General features: G+C 46.1%; 2 protein-coding genes across 4 annotated transcripts in view; both read right to left on the bottom strand.

The window, feature by feature from the left end:
* The window catches only part of LOC147884754 (S-adenosyl-L-methionine-dependent methyltransferases superfamily protein), a 40,271-nt gene extending 20,949 nt beyond the window's left edge, over positions 1 to 19,322 (bottom strand). For 2 of the 3 annotated variants that reach the window (XM_087397547.1, XM_087397549.1), the window contains exons 1-9: positions 19,139 to 19,322; positions 18,962 to 19,055; positions 18,833 to 18,882; positions 18,644 to 18,693; positions 18,454 to 18,559; positions 18,138 to 18,198; positions 17,784 to 17,836; positions 17,544 to 17,636; positions 10,693 to 10,756 (exon numbers count right to left, since the gene is read on the bottom strand). In XM_087397547.1, coding sequence (XP_087253673.1) covers positions 10,693 to 10,756; positions 17,544 to 17,636; positions 17,784 to 17,836; positions 18,138 to 18,198; positions 18,454 to 18,559; positions 18,644 to 18,693; positions 18,833 to 18,882; positions 18,962 to 19,055; positions 19,139 to 19,165 — 598 coding nt within the window. In that variant the 5' untranslated portion in view covers positions 19,166 to 19,322. The remainder of the gene's footprint in view (positions 1 to 10,692; positions 10,757 to 17,543; positions 17,637 to 17,783; positions 17,837 to 18,137; positions 18,199 to 18,453; positions 18,560 to 18,643; positions 18,694 to 18,832; positions 18,883 to 18,961; positions 19,056 to 19,138) is intronic. The other variant, XM_087397548.1, reaches the window with a different exon arrangement.
* Positions 1,478 to 2,476, bottom strand: LOC147884755 (uncharacterized). The gene is made up of 2 exons (XM_087397964.1): positions 1,716 to 2,476; positions 1,478 to 1,562 (listed from the first exon to the last, which is right to left on the bottom strand). Exons 1-2 carry the CDS (start codon positions 2,474 to 2,476, stop codon positions 1,478 to 1,480), a joined length of 846 nt encoding a protein of 281 aa, XP_087254090.1.
* Positions 19,323 to 24,198: the final 4,876 nt, after the last annotated feature.

Raw genomic sequence — 24,198 nt, 5'->3', positions numbered from 1 at the left:
GGCCCACTCTGTATCCGACAAGTCTGGCTCCTAGCATGGACTGCCATACATCCTTGCTGGGCGGACCAAGGAGTCAAAAAGCAACCCTTTGGTCCGTGGATCCTGAAAGTGAGAGCGGAAGCACTGCCTCTCCAGTCTAGCCAATGAAGCATATCCTCTGCTCAGATGTGCATGCATCACAGGTCTCATAGTGAAGATGGGTCCAGAAAAGACGACCCCAAGATAGGTGTATGATGAAACTACCTTAACAGGGGACCCATCAAATGCAAAATGCTCATCGCGTATGATGGCTCGAGATGTATTGAAGATCATAACCTTGGTTTTACCCAAGTTGACCTTCAAATCATGAGACTCACAAAAGAACTGTAGTCGAATATCTCTGGCAAAGCGGGATGTTGGGGGGGGAAGTAGCAAACTGCAATTTACAGATCCCGGCTATCCATGTGTCGAATCCAGATCCAAAGAAACCTATAGTGGGGATCTCTCTGCTCAATTGAGATGGCTCCCAAAAGTGTGGATCTGTAAAGGACTGGAACTCCTCCTGACCCTCGAACCCCTCCTGTATTACTCGTCTCAAATCTGAAGGCAGACTCCCATGTATACCCGTTGACTACTGGTAGTCGGCGCTCTGGGCTCTGATGTGTCTCTGTGTAAAAGACTATGTCGTGACTTGTATAGGATTCTGAGAAGTTTCCTGGTTCTAATCATAAGGTACCATTACAGTTCCAGATGGTATAGGATAGGGTCTCGGATGCTAGGTCTCATAGACCCCGCCTCCCTATGCGGGAGGAGAGGTGGGTGCCCGACGGGGGCCTGTAAGGAGTTGTCCATCTCGTACTATTGCCCACTTCCCCTCCTTGCGGGCCTAATCCCGTTGCTATAATTGAAAACGCCTCTCCTCAACTTGCAGTGGTGTGAGGTCCTCATCCATGGAGATCGCTGGCCAGTCTCGTAAGGTTGACCTACGACGTAAAGCCAAAATTTGTGCCTGGGCGTCATGGAACCGTATGATAAGGGGCTGCTCTCGGTTGGGGTCCCTCCCAACCCGCCATGCTCTCTCAATCCTGTGCTCAGTCGCCCCTAGGGTAGTGGTCACGAAGGCGTGCACATTTGCCATTGGTGTAGCCTTAGTGTGGGGAATCCCATGTATTCTGATGTTGAAAGCCTTGCTGGCTCTCTGCTGCTGCTCCAGGAGTGTAGCTGAAACGGTTACCCTTGCAGGTTCCCGTTTGGCTACGTCGACCCATCTGGACGTCTCCTCGATGGTAGATTGCATGCTCGCAATCTGTGCCTCCACACACTTTTTTTTTTTTGTAAAACCAAGATACTTATATTATGATACATTCATTTACATCTGGGCAGAGCTCAAAAGAGAGCCAAAGCCCTATCCATCAAAAGCAGTAAAAGAAAAGCTGAATACAAGAAAGATCTAAATCTTCCTATGCAAGGCATCATATAAAGACTGCCGCAATGAGGCTCAGAAGAACTCATATGGCTGCTGAAGTGGAGAATTCACATATGCTTGATTGTGCTGTAACCAGAGGGTCCATAAAGCCCAGTATCTGATCCAGTGGAAGAAAAGAGAATACTGTGATAAAGAAGCTGATAGTTTGCCATATATCGAGAAAAACCTGTAGAACCTGTGAGCTGGGAATCTGAGAGATAAGAAATAGGAGATTCTGTCAAGGAGGTCTCTGGAATATGAACAAAACCACAGTAAATGCGGAATACTCTCAGATGTAAGATGACATCTTGGACAAAGGGGCGAAGCTATCCTTCTTTGAGCCAATTTCACCCCTACTGGAAGAATACCAACAATACATCGCCATAGAGAGAGTCGTTGCTTCAAAGGCATTTTCAATTTCCATATCAAATGCAATCTTCCTTTCCACCAGGCTAAAGACTTGTTCAAATGCCATAGAGAATTAGCATGATGGGCAATCCAGGGAGGAGGTAATATCAAACGATAAGCCTGTATAGAAGTCAATAAATTCAAAGGCTTAGAGGATATGCTTGTATTTGAAGAGCAAAGGTGCCAATCTTGAAGCCTGTCTCCGACATTCAATGTCGGAATTGGAAGCAGAGGGAGTAAGAGATCAGCAATAGCTTTCCAAATGGGTCGATGATGCATCCCCAAATTGTATCGTCGACATGCTACTGGAAAAGTGAGAATATTTCCTTGCATATCCACTACATCATCAATGAACCGGATACCCATTTTTATAAGATTGTAAGCTCTGATGGGTTGTTGAACAGCAAGGGGAGAGGAAAAGACAGCACTCCAATGAATACTTTCCATTCTGAGTGAAGAAGCTAAAGAAGCAGGATGGGGAGACCATTTGATGTGAGAGAGTACTTGCTTCCAGTCCTGAATCAAGGAATTAGAGAATGGACAACGAGGGATTTTACCTTGCAATTTGCCAAGCACCACTTTCGATGGATCAACTAGCCAGTGTCCATAAACATTAGTGCTCATCTGTCCACACAAAATTGCCAACATGATAGACCAAGGCTGCTGTTGTTCAAAAAAAGTCTTGAGCATAGTGATCTTTCTTGCCAACACATGAAATTTGATGTTGATTATATTCAAACCACCATGCATTCTTGGTGAGCAGAGCAAATCCATTTTGAGCAGCCGTAAAGCTTTTTTATGAAGCTTTGTTTTCCAAAAAATCTCCATGGCTTGAGACATAAAGGAAGTGAGATCTCGAGATGACCAGTGTAATAGAGGAAGATAGAACTGGACATAAGCTAGAACAATAGACTGGACAATTCGAAGCCGTACATGCAGAGGCCAAGTGGAGATCTTCCAATATTCTAATTTGTTCTGAATTTTGTTTACCACCCAGGACATTTGTTGCTTATTGCTGATTTTCCAGCCAATGGGATAGCCCAAATGTCTTACTATATTTTCAGGATAAACAATCTGGCCTGGCCACAAGATAGCATGCCTGTCACAATGCTTGAGTGGCAAGAGTTTTGATTTCTGAAAATTAATTTTAAGACCAGCTGCTAGCCCAAATTCTGAAAGGGTATCCATCAAGAGGCGAATCTCCAAAGGACTATTCTTTGGCATGAAGAATGAATCATCTGCATAGGCCTGTGCAAGGAAGGGTCGTGAACCAGAAATCTGAAGCCCCTCTAGCTGTCCAGTATCAACCATGTGATCCATATAAAGTAGCAAAGGGTGTGAAGCAATGGCATAGAGCAAAGCACTGAGAGGGCATCCCTGTCGAACTGAGCGTTCGAGAGTCCAAGACTCAGACAAATGATTACCAATAAAGCATTGAGCAGTGGAATCTGAGTAAAGCCAATATATGACATTAACTAGCTTTGGCCCAAAACCAAGTTTTAACATGATTTGAGAAACATAATCTCACTGTACTGTATCAAAAGCCTTAGCCACATCCACCTGCATGACCAACACATCTTGTTCTGAATATTTTGCATATTCCATTGCGATGATAGTGTTAGAGATATTGTCATGTATGTGTTGTCTAGGAACAAAACCATATTGCCTGGGATGAAGGCCTTCATGAAGGATATCCTTTATCCGATGTACCAACATCTTGGCAATCAGTTTGTATATAACCGGCATCAAAGTGATGGGTCTCCAGTCGTCCATAGTCTCACATAGAGGTTTTTTGGGCACAAGCTTAACCAGACCATGCTTCCAAGCTGAGGGAAGATGTTGAAGCTGCCAGGCTACATTTATAAACTGCAGAATTGGACCCTTCAGTTCAGGCCAAAAGGCTTCAAAAAATTCAACCGTCAGACCATCCCAACCAGGGGATTTATGTTTAGTCAACCAGATCCTCCTAGCCACGGCTTGGTATGTGGCGTCCTGTTGGTGTTTCTCGAGATCCAGTGTGGCACAGCTCAGGAGGCTGGTTCGGAACTTCCTTTGGTCCGGTGAGGATGGCCTCAGAGATACCAGAGCCAGGGTTGCTTGGCAGACAGTCATTCTTCCGCAGGCTGAGGGTGGCCTGGGGGTCATCGATCCAGAGCTTCAGAGTCAGGCCTTGTTAGGCAAGCTAGTCATCCGTGGTTTGACCCCGGGGGGGCAGACGTGGAAGATGCTACTTCAGCAGGGGGTCGGTTCTTGTGTCCCGCGCCGAGGTGGAGAGTGGTTACCGTCCCTCAGGTGGATCTTCACTTCCGCCCCGCTCACTCAGCCCCGTTCCCCACTCATTCGTAGCCTCCTCATGGTTTGGAGGCGACTCCGTCTCAGTCTCATTCAGTCCCCGCCTAGCTGCCAGGAGGAGATCGATCGCCAGCCGCTTATTTGGAACGATCAGGTCAGAGATGCTGATGGTCTTCAGTTGGGGGAGAGATCACATATCAGGTGGGAGGGTTGGATGAAGGGGCCAGCCCGGTCCCTTCGAGTTTGGAGGGACACGTACAGACATCTGGAGACGGCTGATCTCGCAGACGCAGCTGGAGGTGCACGGGGAGCCCAGGCGAGACGCATAGAGATCGACGGCGCGATCCCAGCTGATTGGTTGGTTCCACCTGAGCCTCAGATCCTCATGCCTGGTGACGTTCCTTGGCTAGGACAGTTCACCCCCCGTGGCATCCCACTGGTGGTCGCAGGACGTATGGACGACTCCTCTACTTCCTTCTTTGCGGTTATGGGGGATGGACGACTCAGGAGAGAGGATGCGCTCATCGACCCTCTACTCCCATGGCAGAGGGTTCGAGTTGTAGGCCTTTTTGAGAAGGTCTGGCGTACCGATCCTAGCATTGAGCAGGATCAGTTGCAGCTTTGGCGACTCTGGCTCTGGGAGGGGCGGGCCTTGTCAGAGCTTGATTGGGACCCAGGAGAGTGGAGTTGGCCAGAGATTGTGACAGGACAGGGGCCGACCTCCTTCTTTGCCTACAGCACGACTCTGGGCAGGCGAGTTCTTGGGAGGATGCAGAGCCGCCCCCCCACCCAGCCCCCCCACCCAGTGGCCCAACTGGTATGCACAGGGTATTTCCAGGTTCTTTTTGCAGGCCTTCTGGAAGGCCTTGTGGGAGTGCTGGCGGCCGCGGAAGATCTCCTACTTCCTGTGGCTTCTTGCCCACAAAGGTCTTCCAGTGGGGAGCTGGTTGCGGAAGATAGGCCAGGACGGATGCTGTCAGATCTGCCACGAGGACGAGGAGTCACCTAAACACTGCCTGTGGAGCTGCACTCGCGCCCAGGAAGTGTGGAGGTGGACTTTCGGGATTCTTACTCGCGCAGCACCGGAGCTAGGTCTGATCACTTGGGGCGCATTCTGTTGGTGCAGCACAGCACCTGGTTTTCATCACTTATTCGAGGCTTGCCAGCAGGACCCCACTTTCCTTATCACACAGGGGACGTGGGGGCCGCTCGAGGGTATCCCGCAGCACCTAGCAGAGGCTGATACAGGAGTTCAGGAGAGGCAGCCAGTCTGGGAGATTATTAGCAGCATCGCAGGATGGCACATTTGGACCTCGCGTTACGCGCAGATCCTCGGTGGCACCTCCTTATCGACTGCCCAGATCATGACGGATATCTGAAGTGAGATTATTCATACACGCAGAGGCCAGTGGGACCAGATTCAGGGAGATTCCCGGGCCGGCCAGGAGAAGCGGAGACGCTTCCTCCGGGCTTGGGACACACAGGGCCTCTTCTTCGAGCAGACTTCGCAGGGCCTTCGGTGGTGCTACTCACCACTCCATTGGCTGTTCATTCACACTCGCCTTATCCCTCCGTGAGATAGTGATTTATTTTGTACCTTTTTGGGCTGTGTCCAATTTGTGAACGCAGCCCGTCAGCTACAAGCTGACCTTTTGTATCTTGCTCTCGAAGTAATATAATTAGCACCGTTTTTTCGGCAAAAAATATTCCTCGCAACTAAACGCTGATTTTTCCCCCTATGCACAAACTCCAGCACTCTTTCAGGAAGAGTCAACTTCACTGCCTTGCGATGAAACCAAGGCATTCCCAAGACTACATCATGATGTTTCAGTGGAGAAATGAAGAAGTCTTCCTGATCCACATATCTCTGAACATGAAGACGGAGCTTCCCTATCAAGGGAGTGACTGGCACAGGATTTCCACAGGAACATCTGATCGGCATCCAAAGCCCTACCCAACTCCTTCGTCTTTATTCCCAACCTCAGGGCTAGGTCCTCTGATATGAAATTATCAGTAGCCCCTGGATCAAATAAAATTAGCGCTTGCTGGTCTCTGACTTTGCCCCATGATAGCAGCAATTCTCATTCTTCTGGGTTTGAAACATGACCCAGTATGTCAGGAATTCCTCCTACCATTGGCTTTTGCAGTCCCCGTGGCTTCTCTGCCTCTTTTCCCTTCGAAGTTGAAGGCTTTTCTGGGCACTGGGCAGCCACATGCCCCTCTTTGCCGCACTTGAAGCATTTCCCATCTCTACGGAATTCAGCTATCTGTTCAGGGGTGAATGGAGATTTGCCTTTATAAGCCTTTGAAAACTGAGTACCCCTCGGCTTCTGAGGCTGAAACTCTTTCTTTTCAACCTTGGAATACTCTTTCTTTTCTGATTTTGAAAAATCAGTTTTCTTTCTTTCAGCACGTCCTACATGCAAGGATAGTACCGTGGATGGATCTTGTAACGGCACAAGACTAGCTACTGAAGCTGAATGCATAAGGTCTTGAATGTTCTTTGCCCCCAAAGCATTCACTACTGCCTGGATTCTTGGAGTGAGACCTGCTCTATACTTTCTCATTTGGGTTCCTTTGGAGATCTTTTTGAAAGGTGCAACCTGCAAATAAGCATCCCAAAACTTTTGGTTGTACACATCCACTGTATCTCCTGTATCCATATGCAAACTGTCCCAATCTTGAAGAACATGGTCTCTAAACTATTTAGGCATAAACTGCTGGTAGAAGGCTTTCTTGAAGTCCTTCCACTTCTTTGGGGCTGACCCATCTGTGGTCTGTGCACTCCACCATGCACTAGCTGTCGCTGACAAGTGCAAACTAACCATTCTTAACTTGGAGGATTCTGAAAACTTTTCTGTACCGAATGCAGCATCAAACTGCCTGATGAACTGCAATGCTTTGTCTGTATGACCATACTGTCCATTGTAGGTCATAAACTTGACAGATTTACCTCCCTCTTTGAATTCCTTGGTCTCTCTGGAAGACTTTCTCTTCCTAGACTTCTTGTGTTTCCTTCTTTTCCTGGATGGTCTATCTGATAAAGAAGAAGAAGATACAGAAGTCGAACTCGAGGTAGACGGTGATGGACTAGGAGATCGGTGATGATGCCTTGATCTCTTCCTGCTATGAGACTGTCCCCTATGAGATCTCTCTTTCTCTGGCTGTACACGAGAGTGTGCCTCTAGCATTGGCACGTCATATACTGCATTAGGCATAGCTTCTGCTTGAAACAAATGCTGAGCCCTTGGATCCTTTCTAAGATTTTCCATCTCTTGTATACGAGTGCGTACCATCTGCTCAAATTCTTGCTGAGTTTGTTGCACACTTCTTTGATTTGGATGCGCATCCCTATCTTGTAAATCCCACTGGATAGGTGATTGAGCCATCTTCTTACAACTCGTCTGAGATCTGCAAATTTCTCGCACACACACTGTGTATGCAACTGATGCACGCTGCTTTCGCTTTTCAAAGAGAGAATTTACCTCAACAAGAGGTGTCTTGCATTCACAATCTATGCCAGTACTGGCTGTCAATTCAAGGCATATACCCACACAGTTGCCAAAGCATCAACAACTATATTGCCCCTTTTCTGGCTACTGCAAATGACTTCAAAAAGCATCTGTTTTTCCCTCTTTTCACTGCTCAAAGGCATACATACTCTTTTTCTGCAAATCTCTGTTTTCTCTGCTTTTCTGCTATTTTTCTGACAGGAACAGTCTGACAGGTTGGTGAAAACTGCTAGCAGAAACAGTCTCTGCAACTGTTTTTTTTTTCTTTTTTTGTGGGGGTTTAACAGTAACCAGATGGAGTAACTGGCTGGTCACTCTAACCAGACTGACTGGTTCTGGTCTGGTTAGTCTGCAACTAGACTAACTGGACTGGTTACACCAACCAAACTGGTCTGGTTAGGCCAGATTAACTGGACCAATGTTGAACTAACTGGGTACTGGTTCAACTAACCAGAGTTAACTAGCTGTAGTAAACTTAACCAGGGTTTCACTAACCACGGGTTAGGCACTTGTCTGCCACATGTCAGTACCACGTCAGCATCTGAGCTGTCTGCCACATCAGCTTCCTGTCAGCCCTGCCACATCAGCACCTACCACGTGTCAAGGCCATGTCAGCTGCATGCGCTGCCATGTCATCATCGCACGTGTGGAGCTGCTGGCTGCCACATCAGCACCACGTCATCGTCGCACGTCTCGACCTGTTGGCTGCCACGTCAGCAGCTGCCTATCTGCCACGTGTCCTCCTGCACCACGTCAGCCTAAGGTTCCAAACCTTGGCTGACTGATGCGCGTCGCGCGTCGCACCGCTCTCAGAGTCGGCGATGGAACCTAGAAATTCCGTCAGAAAATCTCCAAAATCGCCTTTCCTAGATCACGTGAAACTCACGCCTTCCGGATTAGCATTCGTCGTTTGAGCGCTTCAATTCGTCTGTCAGCGTCTGTATCTCTGTCAAAACACATGGGCCTGCGCCATGTATCCCCGTGAAGGTATCTGTTCGTCAGTGATGGTCATCCCTAGCACCGGCCTCAATTCTCACAGTGGTATTCTCCGTTCACGTCCCGCAAGGCGTGTGTTCACTTGACACTTTGATGCTACGCCACGCAGGCTACGCACGCAGAATTGAACGGCAGTCATTCAAAGTCCTCGTCGGGACTCTCCGCTGCCCACAGCATCGCTCACCTGCCTAGGTGCCTCTGTCTTCTCCTTTAAAAATGCTATGACTGACAGCTGCCAACACTCGAAGCGCCAAGTAAGCCCACTGCTCTACACCGGCCAACATACTTCTTCCCTTGAATCGTCACCTTCTTAAGGAAGAGGGTGAGCCTATAGCTCTGATACCAATGAAATACCTCTTGCTCTTTGAAAGATAGCAATTACACTTTCATTCACTACGAAACCACCTTCGCTAAAGACGGCAAAGACACTTCCCTTTTTGCTTTCCCTCTCTTCACTCTCTCAACAGAGACACTAGGGCCTAGGACAACATGTCGGGCTGGACCCCCCCGAAGGTATTTTATTTCTTGAAGAGAACCTGTTACAAGAGTTCAGCGTAGAGCTGTCTAATACATCCCAAAATCCAAAACATGAATCATTCATTACAAGAGCTTCAAGCTCATTTCAAATTGGCAACATGCCACTTGTCTAACATCTAGACTAAGTCCTATTACATGCCACTAAGGGCCATTCTGGAGTCTTCAAAGCACTTGGTCACACGAACCGCCTCCTAGATGCTTGTTAGGCTCCCGTAGCGCTTAGGAAAAAATAACTCTTCCTAGTACCTGCAACAATTAATTAAAGCGCACCACCATGGCACCCATTAATTGTTAGCGCTTTGCATGCAAATAACACACTGTGCACTAATTCTAGTCACGATGGGCGTCCCCACTGAATACATGTGCACACCTAAACAAATATAAAAATATATATTTATTCTCTGGTTGACCGGAGTTAACACTCTTGATTATAATTAAGGAGCTTTAACCAAGGGTCGAGGCGCCTTAATTATAGCCAAGTCTCTCCAACCGAAGTTGGCACAACTCTCCAACCGAAGTTGGCACATCTTGGTTAACCGGGGTTAACCCTCTTGGCGCATGCCAAGTCTTGTTGACCGAAGTCAACACTCTCTGACCATAGTCAGCTCTGTGGTTCTTTGGTTAACCGCAGTTAACCCTCTTGGTAATAAACTAAGTCTCCCCGACCGAAGTCAGGTTTACTTGACTAGAGTCAAGTATCTTTGACCGTAGTCAATCCTTTGACCATTAAAAGAACTCTTTGACCATAATCAACACATATAAAACTCTTTAATTATGATCAAATAAATGGTCAACTGTACTTTGAATTAGAATATTTACATTGTGGTGACACATGCATGTGTGGTTGTGTGTTTCTCTCTCTTTTACCTGGGTCCCTCAGAGTTTTTGGTTATTCGGTAGATTTATGAGGTCTTTGTCTCAGTATTCACTATTTCTCTCATGGGTGAGATATTGGGCTCTTTGGACAATCTGGAATGAGCATAATTTGGCATACTTGGGCCGCCAGATTTGCACGTCATATGAATCTTTCAAAGCCTCATTGCAGCAATCCTTATATGATGCCTGCCATGAGGGTGATATACATGCTTCTTGCATAGAGCTTTTCTTTTTATGCTTCTGATCTTTGGGATACTCTCCATTTTGGACACTTCCCATCTTGTAAATTTATGAGAATATAAATATAATGCACTGGATTTTACCCAAAAAAAAAAAAGTGTGTGTGTGTGTGTGTGTGTGTAGATAGATAGGCAGTAGCTGTCCCACTCTTTGACAGCTATGAATGTACATTCTTCTTAATGCAAAAATTCTTTATCCAAAAAAAAAGTGTGGATAGATAGATAGAGAGAGAGAGAGAGAGAGAGAGAGAGAGAGAGAGAGAGAGATGGATATATATGTGCTTGTGTGTGTGTGTGTGTGTGTGTGTGTGTGTGTGTGTACGGCTGCCGCGGGGGGAAGCAAAATCAGCCTCCTAGGGATTTCGACAAAGAGAAAGGGTTGACTTACCAATACTGGAATTTCGACTGCTTTTCGGTTTGGCAAATGTTACGGTAGGGAAAAACATCTTCAGCTGCAATACAGAAAATAATAAGCTTATAACGCATCTCAGCAGTATAACCTATGCAACAGAAATTATATTGCAGCAAGAAAATTAAGATATAGATCCAACCTATATAGGGGATGTTCCCTTCTACTTCTAAAATTGTTTTGGAAGCTTGAACTTTCTGAACTTTTCTCTGCCTTTAGACTTTTGTGAAGTATCACTATCCATATAACATTGTCTAATATTAGCAAAGATACGAGGGAATAGGAATAGAATGCTTCCAAAAAAGAAGGAACAAGAATGCAAATGCAACGTCATCAAATGACATTCTGGGGTTGACACGACCCCAGCACTCCTGAAACCTCTAACCTGCAAGCAAACACAAGAACACACCAAACGTGAGGAATCTGAGCAGGCTGCTCACCACCCAATCATGACACCTACGGGGTGCGATCCCAAATCAAGAGATGTCCCCTCCGAGCCACGAGCTGAGCTATTGGCATGAACTCCCAACCAAATCCTGACCAGCGTGGTGTCCCATACCACCCCTACAGGCCTTGGATCTGCTGCTGCGCCTTGGGCTATGCTAGATGCAAGCGCGCGTCCGCAACTCAATCTAGGATCAAACCTAGCACCAGTGAACGAGGCTTTCTCCCATCGGCTCTTTGCAGACTCAACCTCTAGGGGCCCTTTATAGGCTTGGCCGCAATGCGCCAAAAATAGCGAAGACCTGAATCTAGTTCGTACCCTTGCCACTCAACCCAAGAATCAAGCCTGTCTAGCCCTAAGCCTCCCCAAGCTACCTAAGCTAGTCTTGTGTACCCCAGTACACGTTAGATACTAATCCGTGCACATGACATACTTCCCCTCCTCTAAGAACTCACTCTTGAGCTCGCTAGAAAACCCGGGAATGTCCACTGGAGGTGAAGTAATGTCTCCCATGTTGCATCCTCCTCAACATGATCCTTCCACTTGATCTTGTATTCCATGATAGTTCTATTCTGAATCTCTCTCACGAAACTTAAGAATACTCTCAAGTTCGTGTGGAATAAAAGTCAAATCTGTAACTTCTATTATTTCTTGAGGAGAAACAAGTTGATCATCTACACTCAGTAACTCTTTCAGTCTACCGACATAAAACATTGGATTTACTTTAACATCAGGAGGCAATTCTAGTTTATATGTATGTAACTGGTCCAATTCTTTTAATAATCTTGAATAGACCGCAATATCTGGAGGATAATTTCGGAACCAGACCAGTACTTAGACTCTTGGATTCCTTGGGATACGTAAATATACCATCGTCCCTTCAGAGTACTCTCTGGGTGAACAATGTCTATTAGCATAAAATCTATCCCGATCTTGGGCACTTCTAACAGACTCCTTGGCAAACTACAACATTTCTTGCATTTCTTGCATGTCTTGCAAGAATGTCCTTGCAGCATCATTATTAATCTGCTTGAACCCAACCATAACTAGTGACTTAGTGTTACAAAGGTATATTATGTACGGGTTCCAACCTAGAATAAGTCCAATCATACAAATTTAGATTTTTTGTGGTTCTGAAGATCAAAAATCTACACAAAAAATAAAAGAGAAAATGAAAGAGAAAGTAAAATAAACCTGTACATAAGCATAAAAGGACTGTAACTTGTACTTGAATGCTTTGCACTGTTATAAGTAAATTCGATCATGGGGAGATAATCTTCCCATGAAGATTGTCTCTTAGAAACATATGCCCAAAGCATATCCGGTTAACCTTCTCTGTGCTGCCATGGGATTGTGCATGATCTGAGGAACTCATACTTAGAGAAGTTTCCAACTTGTCAAAAACAAGTGTCCAAAAATTACTTGTAAACTTAGAGTCCCTGTCACTAACTATGTCGGAAGGTAAACCATATAGCTTAAACAATTGGTCCACTAACTCGTGAGCCAACTGAATAGCTGATATGGTCGATCTAGTAGATAAGAATCTAGCCATCTTTGTCAGATGGTCTACTATGACCCAAATGGAGTCATGACCCTATTAGAATTCGTGGTTAGGAGCTCCTGCGAATGCCCCCTCCCCTCCCCCACTCCCGTCTACCCCTCCCTCGCGCTGCGCGGCCCCCTCTCCCCTCCCCCTCCTCTCTCTCAATCGCCTCCCGCCGCGCCCCTCCGTCCCCCTCTCTTCCCTCTCCGCCCGCCATCCCCCCCCCCTCTCCTCCCTTCTCCGCCCCTCCGTCCTCTCCCTGCCTCCCCCCCCTCGCGTTGCGCTACCACCCCTCCCCCGCCCCTTCCTCCCCCTCCCCGCTGCTGTGCAACGCTGCCTCCCCCCTTCCCCTCCTTCCTCGCCTCTCCTCCCCGCCCCCTCTTGCGCTGCGCTGCCACACCCCCTCCCTTTCCCTCCTCCTCTTCCCCACCCTGCGCTGCGCTGCCCCCCCCCTCCCTCCTCCTTCCTTCCCCCTCCGCCACTCGCTCCCTCTCCACCACCTCTCCCCCCCCCCCGCTTCCCCATACCTCTCCATCCCTCCCTCTTTCCTCCCCCGCCTCCATCCCACTCCCCCCTCCCTCGTTTTTGCCTTTTCCTTTTTCCTTCCCCCGCCTTTTGGAGCGTTCGCAGTTTGTCGGTGCGGTATGGCGGCTGTGAGCCCGGAACCGGTGGCCCAAACGGACCCCCCCCCTCCATCAGCCTACCACATAACACTAACAGAGCATCAGGTCTCCTTGGTGAAGCAGGCCGCCACGGACTTCTCCCAGACATCCGTTTATGGGAGAGTCATTGGCTACGCCCCTTCACGAGCAGACGTCAGGGACTGGTAGTCCACCTTCTACCTTGAGGACAGCCACATTGAGGAGGTTGCACTCATGGGACGTGGTATCTTCTGGCTCAAGCTCTCCTCAGCACAGGCTGCGAGCGATATGGTCAGACGGTCCCCTACTTCGGTGGGTGGGAAGATCATCCTTATGATCCCATGGTATAGGGGTTTCAGTGTAGCGGACTTCGATGCCCGCTTCCGCATTCCTCGCCATCCAGTTACCCTCATTTTCCTAGGCCTCACAACCGAGCTTCGCCCGATCATCAAGGACCTGGGGGCGCACTTTGGCTGGCTCATGCAGGACACCTTCGTTGATGCGGCGACAGCCCAAGCAGTGCCACGTGTCAAAGTGGCAGTCCTAGATCCGCAGAGTATCCCTTCGGAGTTCGAGATTGAGACGGACTCAGGTGTGGTGACGCAGTGCATTATGGTCACTGGTCGTCCATATCAGTGTCTGAGATGCCACGGCTTCGGGCACCAGGCGCGCTCCTGCCCTCGCTTCACGAGGACAACACCTCAGAAGGCCCCCATCCAGACAACTCAAAATCCCCCCCGCCAAGCATCGACACCCCCTCCCGAAGGGGAAGGCTGGACTGAGGTCAAAAGAAAACGGAAAGGAAACAAAACAGGACCAAAAAAGCCTTCCCATCTACAGCAAGAGCCCCCTGTGGTCACCAATCAGCAGCAGCCCGGTAAGGGGAAGGCAAAAGGGAAGGAGAAGATCAGCCAGCCTCCCCCTCATCCTTCACCCCCCCGCCCCCCTTTCCCTCCCCCCTCCTCCTCGGTCCCCCTACCTCCCCCCCCTCCAGGATCCCCCCCAGCACCTTTGGTTTCAGCCCCCCTCTCTCCCTCAAGCATGATCCCGAGGGAAACCCCCCCCTCCGCCTGCGCCGCCTGCGGCCCCGAAGCCAGCACAGACCTCCCCCGTGCCTATCCCTCCTGGCCCGACGGAGGGGAGAGGCCCTTCCCTGCAGATGGCCAGCACCACTCCAGCTTGTTCGACAGCCAGCACCCCTCTCTCTGGTTCAGACTCCTCATCCTCGTCCCCACACCCAAGGGCAGCTCCTAGAGCTCTACCTTTGGAGTTTTACCGAGCAGGACCTTGGGATTATTTGGATGCAGCGGGTATTGGCTCCTTCCCTGCATGCCTAGACATCAGCATCTTCTTCCTCCGAAAGGGGGCGGAGGGTAAGGTGTCCGTCCTTGCCCCCCACGATGGTCCTAGCTATTCCGAATACTGCACAGCCCAGTCCCGACCACGCTAGCGCCTATTGCGCACACCTTCCTGCCCTCTTTCCTCAACGCTAACTCCACTACACTCATCTAGAGGATGCATGTTGCCTTCCGAATCCCGCCATAGCCTATCGCTTCCCTCTATCAGCCCTTTCCTACTCCAATTATCTCGCCATCCTCTCATCCTGTGATCCCCTCCAATCCAATTTCCTACCAAAAGATCTTTCTCTCCCTGAACTTTCAGCAACCCTTCCAATCTACCCTGCTTCACATCGAATTCACCAAGGCTCTCTCTCGCCTCGCTTCTATCCCAATCCAGCCAACCAACAACCCTAACTGACGAATCAACAAGCTCTTGCAGGGTATCACCAGCAATTTCGAATTTGAATAATACCTGGAGGAAATCATGTCCGATCTCTCTCATAACAGAGATTCATACCTCAAGAGTTGGCTCTAATACCAACTAACACGACCCCAGCACTCCTGAAACCTCAGACCTGCAAGCAAACACAAGAACACACCAAATGTGAGGAATCTGAGCATGCTGCTCACCACCCAACCATGACACATATGATCCCGAATCAAGAGATGTCCCCTCCGAGCCACAAGCTGAGCTATTGGCACGAACTCCCAACCAAATCCTGACCAACCTCATGTCCCATACCACCAGGTGGCGCCTATAGGCCTTGGACTACGCTAAGATGCAAGCGCGCGTCCGCAACTCAATCCAAGATCAAACCTAGCACCAGGGAACGAGACTTACTCTCATTGGCTCTCTGAAGACTAAACCTCTGGGCCCCCTTTATAGGCTTGGCCCCAATGCGCCAAAAATAGCGAAGACCCGAACCTAGTTCGTACCCTTGCCACTCAACCCGAGAATCAAGCCTGCCTAGCCCTAAGCCTCCCTAAGCTACCTGAGCTAGTCTTGTGTACCCCAGTACACGTCAGATACTAATCCGTGCACATGACAAGGGTGTGGAGCACATCAAGAGGAGTAAGTTTGTGATGGCTTTTGAAGCCCTGTCTTCACTCAAAGGTGATGAGCTCACCAACGTGTTGTAGCTCCCTGGCAGCTATCAAAGTAATCGCTGACATATCCATGTAACATTGTCTAATATTGTTAAAGATACACGGAATGGAAATAGAACACTTCCAGAAAAGAAGGAACAAAAATGGAAAATGCAACATCCAAGAAATGACATTCCGGGGTGGAGCACATCAAGACGAGTGAGTTTGTGATGGCTTTGGAGCCCTGTCTTAATTGGAAGGTGACGAGGTCACCAACCTGTTGTACCTCCTTGGCAGCTACCAAGTTATCATTGACAGGATCTCCATCTTCCATAGTGAACACAAACAACTAATTCTAAAGAGTAACAATTCGTGCCATATTGTGGTCTTGAACAAATCACCAAGATCTCTGGGCCTCTGATGCTGTCACAGCGAATTGAATGTAAGGAAGCACTGAATTTGCAATCATGATAAGAGAGTGTGCCTCAGCATCCCGGAGCACCCAATCTTTCACATCCTTTTGATCTGCAACCTTGCCCGTGACATCCACCTGATCCTGGGACTTGGTCTCCACTCTTTCAGTAATCTCCCATATAGCACATGCACCCATGTGACTCCAAATCTTTATCTTCCAGATCAAATAATTGTCCAATTCAACATCGGATAGTTGGTCCAATTCAATATTCTCACCTCATGGAAGTTCGGGACCAGTATGTGAGATCCCATTTTGCACTATGAGAGATACTCTCAAAGAGAATTTCTGAGTCTCAACAGACTGACCTCTGCCTGAATCAGATGCAGACTTTATCTGGGCTGGTTAACCAAGGTTTCACGTTGGAGAAACTAAGCATATACGGGATGTGGCTCCTTTAGTATGATAAATCCAGGATATAGTCTCTGAGAAGCAGAAGACTTGCCAGACTAAATCTACAATCTTAGCATTCACTCTTGAAGACGTGTGCAACAAGGACAACTCAAACAAGCTCTCATATCTCACAGGATATGAGCTGCATAATGAAACAGTCAAATAACTAAGCATATATTGCACCAAAAGTAGGTCAAACTTGTACAAAAGGATCACCCTCATGTGAGCATACACCTGCAGCAATGTGCTGCACTCTTTTGCTACTGTGGTGAACACCTACTTGCTCCAAAATCCCCCCCCCTATCTCCTGCATTGCTCCTTGATGAGCTTCAGTGGCTTCAGAGGTTTAACAAAATACTTCACAAGTGCAAGCCTTGATTCAGGCCAAGTTCATACTTGAGACAAAGGGTGAGGACCACTTTTATAGGTGAGAGCTTGCTACCCCTCTAAATGGCCGACCAGACCCTCCATTTGGACCAACCAAACAGCCAACCAGGGCAGCCAGACTGGCAGACCCTCCGTTGTACATGCCGCCTCTGCCATCATCCCCTTTGTTGGGCTCTCCCTCCCAGCCGTGGGCTCCTAGATCTGCCCATGTGGTATCTATCCAACATTGCCACATGGCAGTCCCTTCACACCCATACCTATCACAAGTGTCAAGCCCCTGGGTCCTTCTCATATAAGAGCTTCAAGGTGGGGCATTGACCCTTTCTATTCCAACACAACAAACCGAAATTCCTGTTCGACGTAATAGCATGTTCTGGCTACCAAAATGAAGCCCTTCGCAAACATAAACATTCTAACAGTGCATTAATAAATAACACTTTCACACAGTATACTTCATAACAGTGGCCGTAAAAAACAGTTAGTGAAATAACGATCCTGTTGGATTGGAATACCATGTAAATACCTGACAATAGAGAAGGCTTGTATCCTTTCCTCGAAATATCTTGGCAATGAAGTTACCCCCCGACTTCAGCACATGTGTTACAATAGTCAATGCCTACATCACTCACAAGTAGCAGAAAAGTGTAAAAAGCACATCAAAGATTTCTATGCCAGTTTAAACAACTCACCAAGCAAGATTACAATGTTTTACACTACTACCATCTAAAGTGGCAAAATCAAGACTTCTGATGGGAACCCTTACAGCTAAAATGAGCTGTGACTGTACAAATTCATCCATGTCGTGCAGGCCAGTGACTGCGAAAACAACCAAAAAATACATCACAAGCATGTAGTCTAGTGACTGATTGAGGAAATCCCGAGCCTACAAAGACAAGAACCAAGAATATAAAGAATCACTTTTCTAATCCATGTATTGATAGGTGCTGCCAAGTTCAATATATTTGTTCAAAACAAATTGTCATATCAGAGCTCCAGTACAGGACAGCTGTCCGTATGAATTATGTGAAACTGTACAAGGGCTCTTTAAATTTCAACTCATCAACAATGGATAAAATCTATAGATGAACTTTCAATATGAAATTTGAATATTGCTCACCATCAGGAGCTCCGTCACAAACAACTAAGTCTGCTTTGCATCCATCAAAATGTCTAATTACCTGCAGAAGCAACCATTTGACCAGAAACAAAGTCAGTTAAAACCTTGAAAAAGTTTTCAGAGTGGTGTTACTTCACTGCTCCATTGAAGTGGCTCGAGTGTTCAGCAATCTTAATAAGCAAACAGACAAGTAAAATACGTTCACATCGTTTCCATTGTAACATCGTTTCCATTGTAAAACCCCTTTTAGTTTACATGCCCAGAAAGATGTCGAAGCCAACAATCTGCAATCATCGAATTTCTACTTATGGCTCACCACTTCAGCGGTGCGAGCACTCGTTATGTCACCTTGGACCTGCATTACTCCTTCAATTGGAGTCATAGGTTGGAGATCAATAGCGACAATAAGTGGAAGATCTTCCCTGCAGTTCAGCACACACAGATAAGAGACCAAGTGCCCTCTCAGAGGTACATAAAGCAAAGAGTTAGATTAAATGAATGCTTACTCTGAATTTTGTCCTGCTTTTGCCGGAAGATATAGCTTCCTACTTAAGACCTTAAAAGCACAATCCGGAAAAATCAGATGCAATAGCTCTCTACTATTATCCTCAGCTCTGATATAGCCCATACAGAGGGTTGAGGAAAAATTTAGCCCGATGATGTGAAGGAAAGATGCCACTTATCCATATCAATACCTGGCTCCAGCTGCCAGGAGCAGCACAGAGGTCCACAACGCGTTTAACACCTGCGTAATGAACAAGTCAGGCTACTTTTGCGTTTGAATAAACGGAAAGGAAGTTCAGATGATAAAATGGCTCGTTAACCTTCAAATATATTAAATTCCTCGTCTATCTGCAGAAGTTTGAAGGCACTCCGCGCTCTCCAGCCTTCCTCCTTGGCCTTGCGATAGTAGATGTCCTGTTCCAAAATCAGACGAGAATACTTAGTGAATGGATTGAAGAGGCGTACCGTTGGCGTCAAGCTTGAGAAGAGGTACTTACACGCTTATCTTTCGAAGATTTGCCCATGGGAATTCGCCGTGCTAAGCTAAAACTTGTATGTGTATGCTTAACTCCTTAAATATGCCTTGGCTTAGTGTTTTGAGCATTGGGCTTCCACTCCTCAACTCAAAGGATTCCCTTAGGGACGGGGGGGCGGGGTGTGTGGTGTGCGTGAGTTAACCACGGTTGTGGACGCTGTGCCCATTGGCCTACCCGTCGATAGGACCACTCATGGGTGGGTGTGTCTTCCCCTTTAAAACAAGATGAATTTCATTCATATAGCTTGCCATGAGAGAGAGAAGAAGAAAAAGAAGAGAGAGAAAGAGGGGAGAAAAAGATGAGGATACAAATAGCAAATGCAACTTAGCCCAATCATAAAAATATGCATAATGATTCATGAAAATGGAATTTTCTCTTTCACTAAAGCAATGAGTCATTACTGTAGCTTACCTATCCAAGGCAGTCCAACAAGCGAGTACAAGTACTCATGAGCACTAGATTCTCCTAAACGCAAATGATCGTGAAGATGAATGGATGATTACTTTGGTGTCCTAGCTCGTGGATGGGGGTGTGTGGGTGTGTGTGTGTATGTGTGTGCGTGCGCGTGAGATAACCACGGTTGTGGACCCTGTGGCCACTGGTCCAGGGGTGGGTGCCCCTAGATAGGACCACAGGTGGGTGGGTGTGTTTTCCCATTTTGAAAACAAGTGAGTACAAGTACTAATGAGCACTGCCTTAGGTTCTGCTAAACACAAATGATCATGAAGATGAATGGATTTACTTTGCAGCACAGCCCGTGTGTAGAACCATTGGAAAGTTTGAGTGCTATAATGCGACCACTTCTCAAATGCAAAGCGATGTGCAAACTCTATGTGTGTGCATACGTGTGTGTGTGTGTGTGTGTGTGTAAGATAGAGAGAGAGAGAGAGAGAGAGAACCTTCTAAAGGACACCAACCAGACTATTGCGGAGGCACAAAGGGATGAGGAAGGCCAACCATCGTAGCAGACGGCCTTGGTTACTCAAGAAAAGGAATTCTTTTGGCCTGGAATAGGTAAGGACGTCCAAGATTATGTATTGAAGTGCCAAAAATGCCAAGTCAACAAGGCTGAACGTCTTAAGGTACGAGGTCTCCTACACCCATTGGAGATTCCATCTGGCAAATGGGAAAGCATCTCCATGGATTTCATTGTGGGACTCCCTAGGACACAGAGGGGGCACAACTCTGTGTGGGTAATTGTGGATCGGTTGACCAAGATGGCTCATTTTATTCCTGTCAGTGAAGATGTTAAAACTCCAGAATTAGCTAGGCTATTTGTGGAGCATATCTATAGACTGTATGGGCTACTAGCCGGTATTGTTAGTGATCAGGATAGCAAATTTAACAGCCATTTTTGGAGAGCTATGTTTAAGAGGTTGGAAACTTCATTGAATATGAGCACCGTGGATCATCCACAGAGTGATGGTCAAACCGAAAGGGTCAATCAGATCATTGAGGATATGCTTCGAGCATATGTAAGTAAACAACAAACTAATTGGGAATAGTATTTGCCCATATTAGAATTTGCATATAACAGTGCCAAACATTCAGCTACAGGTTTTAGTCCATTCATGATGATGTATGGATTTCAACTAAGAGCTCCAATGACAGTAGGACTCGAAAAAGAGAAGGTTCAAGTGGCCAAAGACTTTCTTGAGGATATGAATCAAATGCTTAAGTTAGCTAAAGATAGTATAAGAAGTGCTCAAGATAGGGCACGAAGTTATGTAAACCCCCACCGTAGAAAGTTGGAGTTTGAAGTAAATGAAAAAGTCTACCTTAAGGTACCTGAATCTTCAGAATCTCTAAAGACAGGTAAATGTCCGAAGTTGTCTCCTTGGTATTGTGGACCATTCACAATACTTAAGAGGATTGGAGAACTTGCTTACAAAATAGCCTTACCCGAGGGATGTAGAGTACATCCAGTTTTTCATGTTAGTAGGCTAAAAAGAAAATTAGGAGATGATGATAATCTCATTGGAAATGAACTCCTAGTTGAACTCATTAAACCCGCATCTTTACCACATGAACCAGAAAGAATTTTAAATACACAAGAAAAAAGAACGCGACATACTATATGGAAAGAATGTCTGGTTAAGTGGAAAGATAGATTTGAAGAGAGTTCAACATGGGCATGGCTGGGTGGACTAACAGAGAGAAGCCCTTGAGGTTTGGGGACTCGTATCACAAAGGGAGCTACTTATTGCAAAAAAAGAGCTCAAAAAACAAGAACAGATAAGATTGAATGACTTTAAGGTTTACTTCAAAGATTGGTGGGTAGGAAAAATAGACAAACCTACTAAAGAGACCTTTAAACTGATAAGAGGAAAAAGAGTAAATGAGGACATCCCTCTTTTAAAAAAGGCTGATGGCACTTGTGTTTCAACCATAGAGGAGAACATCCAACTGATACAAAGGCACTTCCAGACACTCCTATCTTCTTCACTCATCCCATATGAAGAGACACAGAGAACCAAAGAGCTATGTCAAATTGTAAGAGATAAAGCAATAGAAAAATATGATATGGCCTACTTAGAGAAGCCCTTTTCGATTGAAGAGCTGAAGGAGGCAGTCACAGTGATGGCAAATGACAAAACACCAGGAGAGGATGGTCTTCCCATTGAATTTTATAAGGTATTCTGGGACCTGGTAGGACCTCACTTGCTGATGCTTTGGCAAGAGAGCACTATGAATGGTGCTCTCCCCCCTCATGTTAATGGTGGAATAATCAAATTCATCCCCAAAGAAGGCCCCAAAAGGGAGCTTAGGAACTGGAGGCCTCTAACAATGCTCAACTGCAACTATAAGATATTTACTAAAACGTTAGCCCTCAAAATTGAAAGAAAGATGAAGGATTGGATACTTCTTGAATAGAAGGGTTTCATAAAGGGATGCCACTTGCTTGAGGCAATTATAAAAATTTGGGAAGGATGTGAATATGCCAAGGAGACCAAGCAATATATATGCTTCCTTAAGATAGACTTTAACAAAGCCTATGATAGGCTGGAATGGGATTTTCTCCTACAATCTTTGCAAGACATGGGCCTTGGCCTTTCTTTTGTCTCTTATGTTAACAATTAGTGTGCTAATAATTTGCTAATGACACTACCCTTGCCCCCAAGAATAATGATCAAGATGTTAGATGTATAATGAACTACCTTGAAATTTTTGTAAAGCATCAGGCTCTAGAATTAATCATTAAAAAACAAGGTATGACACTCTTAGTGGCAAGGAGCAGCTTATGCAAAATTTGGGATGCCACATAATTAAAAAGGGCACCGCTTTTATACTCTTGGGGATTCCAATGGGTTTTGAAATAACCCCATGAAGCAAAGGTGGGATTGGTTTATGGACAGATTTCAGAAAGAATTGACAAGTGGAGGGGGTTTCATGCCAATTTGGAAGGGACAAGATTAGTTCTTCACCATTGCATTTATCCCATCTCTATTTTCTACCTCTCTTGTTGGGCCTCATCAAAGGCTCGTGGGCTAGAGAGGTTTATAAGAATTTGCATATCTTTTTTGTGGGGAGGTAGAACCAAAGTCTCTGAGGTAAGATGGTCATACTATACTAAGCCTAGAAAAGAAGGAGGGCTTGGGGTCATATATATTTCTACTTGGGTCATTAAAGCTATCATAATTTTGTTGAGGAATATGCAACAGATTAGGCCGGTTAGGGCCCCCAAATGGAAGAACTATCCCTTAGTGTCTGCCGTTTGTAATCCTCAACCGTGTAAGGCTAAAGATAGCTCTCTATGCAATCTATTTGGAGAGCTTTTGAGGAGGTAAAAATGTTCTTACATTTCATTGGCGAAGGAGCTTTTATGGCTAATGATTCCATTTGGGTCTTAGCAATCTTTAGGAACTCTCACTCACTGATGAGCAGTTTGTTATGGCAAATACCCTATTTAAGAAAGATCTGCAAACCTGGTGCCAACTTTGGAACATAGATATATGTATATAGATGGAAGACATGGCAGGAGATTAGGAGATAATTTGCTTTATCTAGCCAAAGCCAAGGTTTTATTTTAAGTAGGTTGGAACTATGGTAGGGAGATGTCATATGGAAGGGGGGCTCGGTATTAATTTTTCACAAAGACTTCAGCTGGTTAGGAAGCTCTACAATCCTTCCTATTCCCACTCCAACTGCTGATATGGATGATCTGTTTAGAAGTCTTAATACTAGATGGGATTTACAAGACACCAGGGATAAGGTTAAGCAAGTCCCTGAGAAGATGTCCTGCCTTTCTTAGGTCATTCTCCACAAAGCATTGTGAACTAATGTTAGAGGAGTTAGAATAGGAAAGGGAGATGGGAAATGTAAAAGATGCCTTGGTACTTTTGAGGATATTTCCCACTTTTTTGTTGCTTGTCCTCATGCTAGAAGAGTATGGAAGTTAATGTGCTTGATACCACACATGTTTACAGAAATTATGTTTACTCTTAATCACGCATGTTCTAAAACATTTGTGACCCATAATTTCCTCCCTTAGATGAGAATGAAGATGGTAACATCCCAAGTGATGTACTTAAGCATAGGGAGAAGAAAAGGATCAGCGAAGGCCATAATCTCAGCAAGCCGGTCTGTGCCAAAGAGAAGAGCGATACGTTGTTGAAAGAAGATCCCTTCAATCTATGAAGGGGCTGATATATATCAAGAAGTTTAAAGGGACTGATTGGGTTGGATGGGTAGGTTCTGAGGAAACATTGCAACTCATTCATAGATACCTTTACAATTAGCACAAAACACTCTACAAACTATCATCAAACATAATGGGGCAGCTTGTCATGTTCATTTGAAATAATACACTTGCTCTTGTGCTATGTTAGATCTGCACTTAGCCTTGTGTGTGAAAGATTGTAAGCTTCTATATGAAATTCAAGTCTTCTTTTTTCCTGTCCCACCATGTAGCAAACACGGCATCAGTACACATTTATGCATCATTAAACTAAAAATTATTTCTAGAGATCATAAACCATAAAGCATGTGCCCTTATTTCGAACCAAAGCTGAGACAGAAAA

Source organism: Dipteris shenzhenensis, chromosome 26 (genome assembly GCF_047967505.1).
Source record: "Dipteris shenzhenensis isolate YYH24624 ecotype China chromosome 26, Dip_SZ_1.0, whole genome shotgun sequence".
NCBI lineage: Eukaryota > Viridiplantae > Streptophyta > Polypodiopsida > Gleicheniales > Dipteridaceae > Dipteris > Dipteris shenzhenensis.
This window is presented reverse-complemented; position numbering and strand designations above follow the sequence as displayed.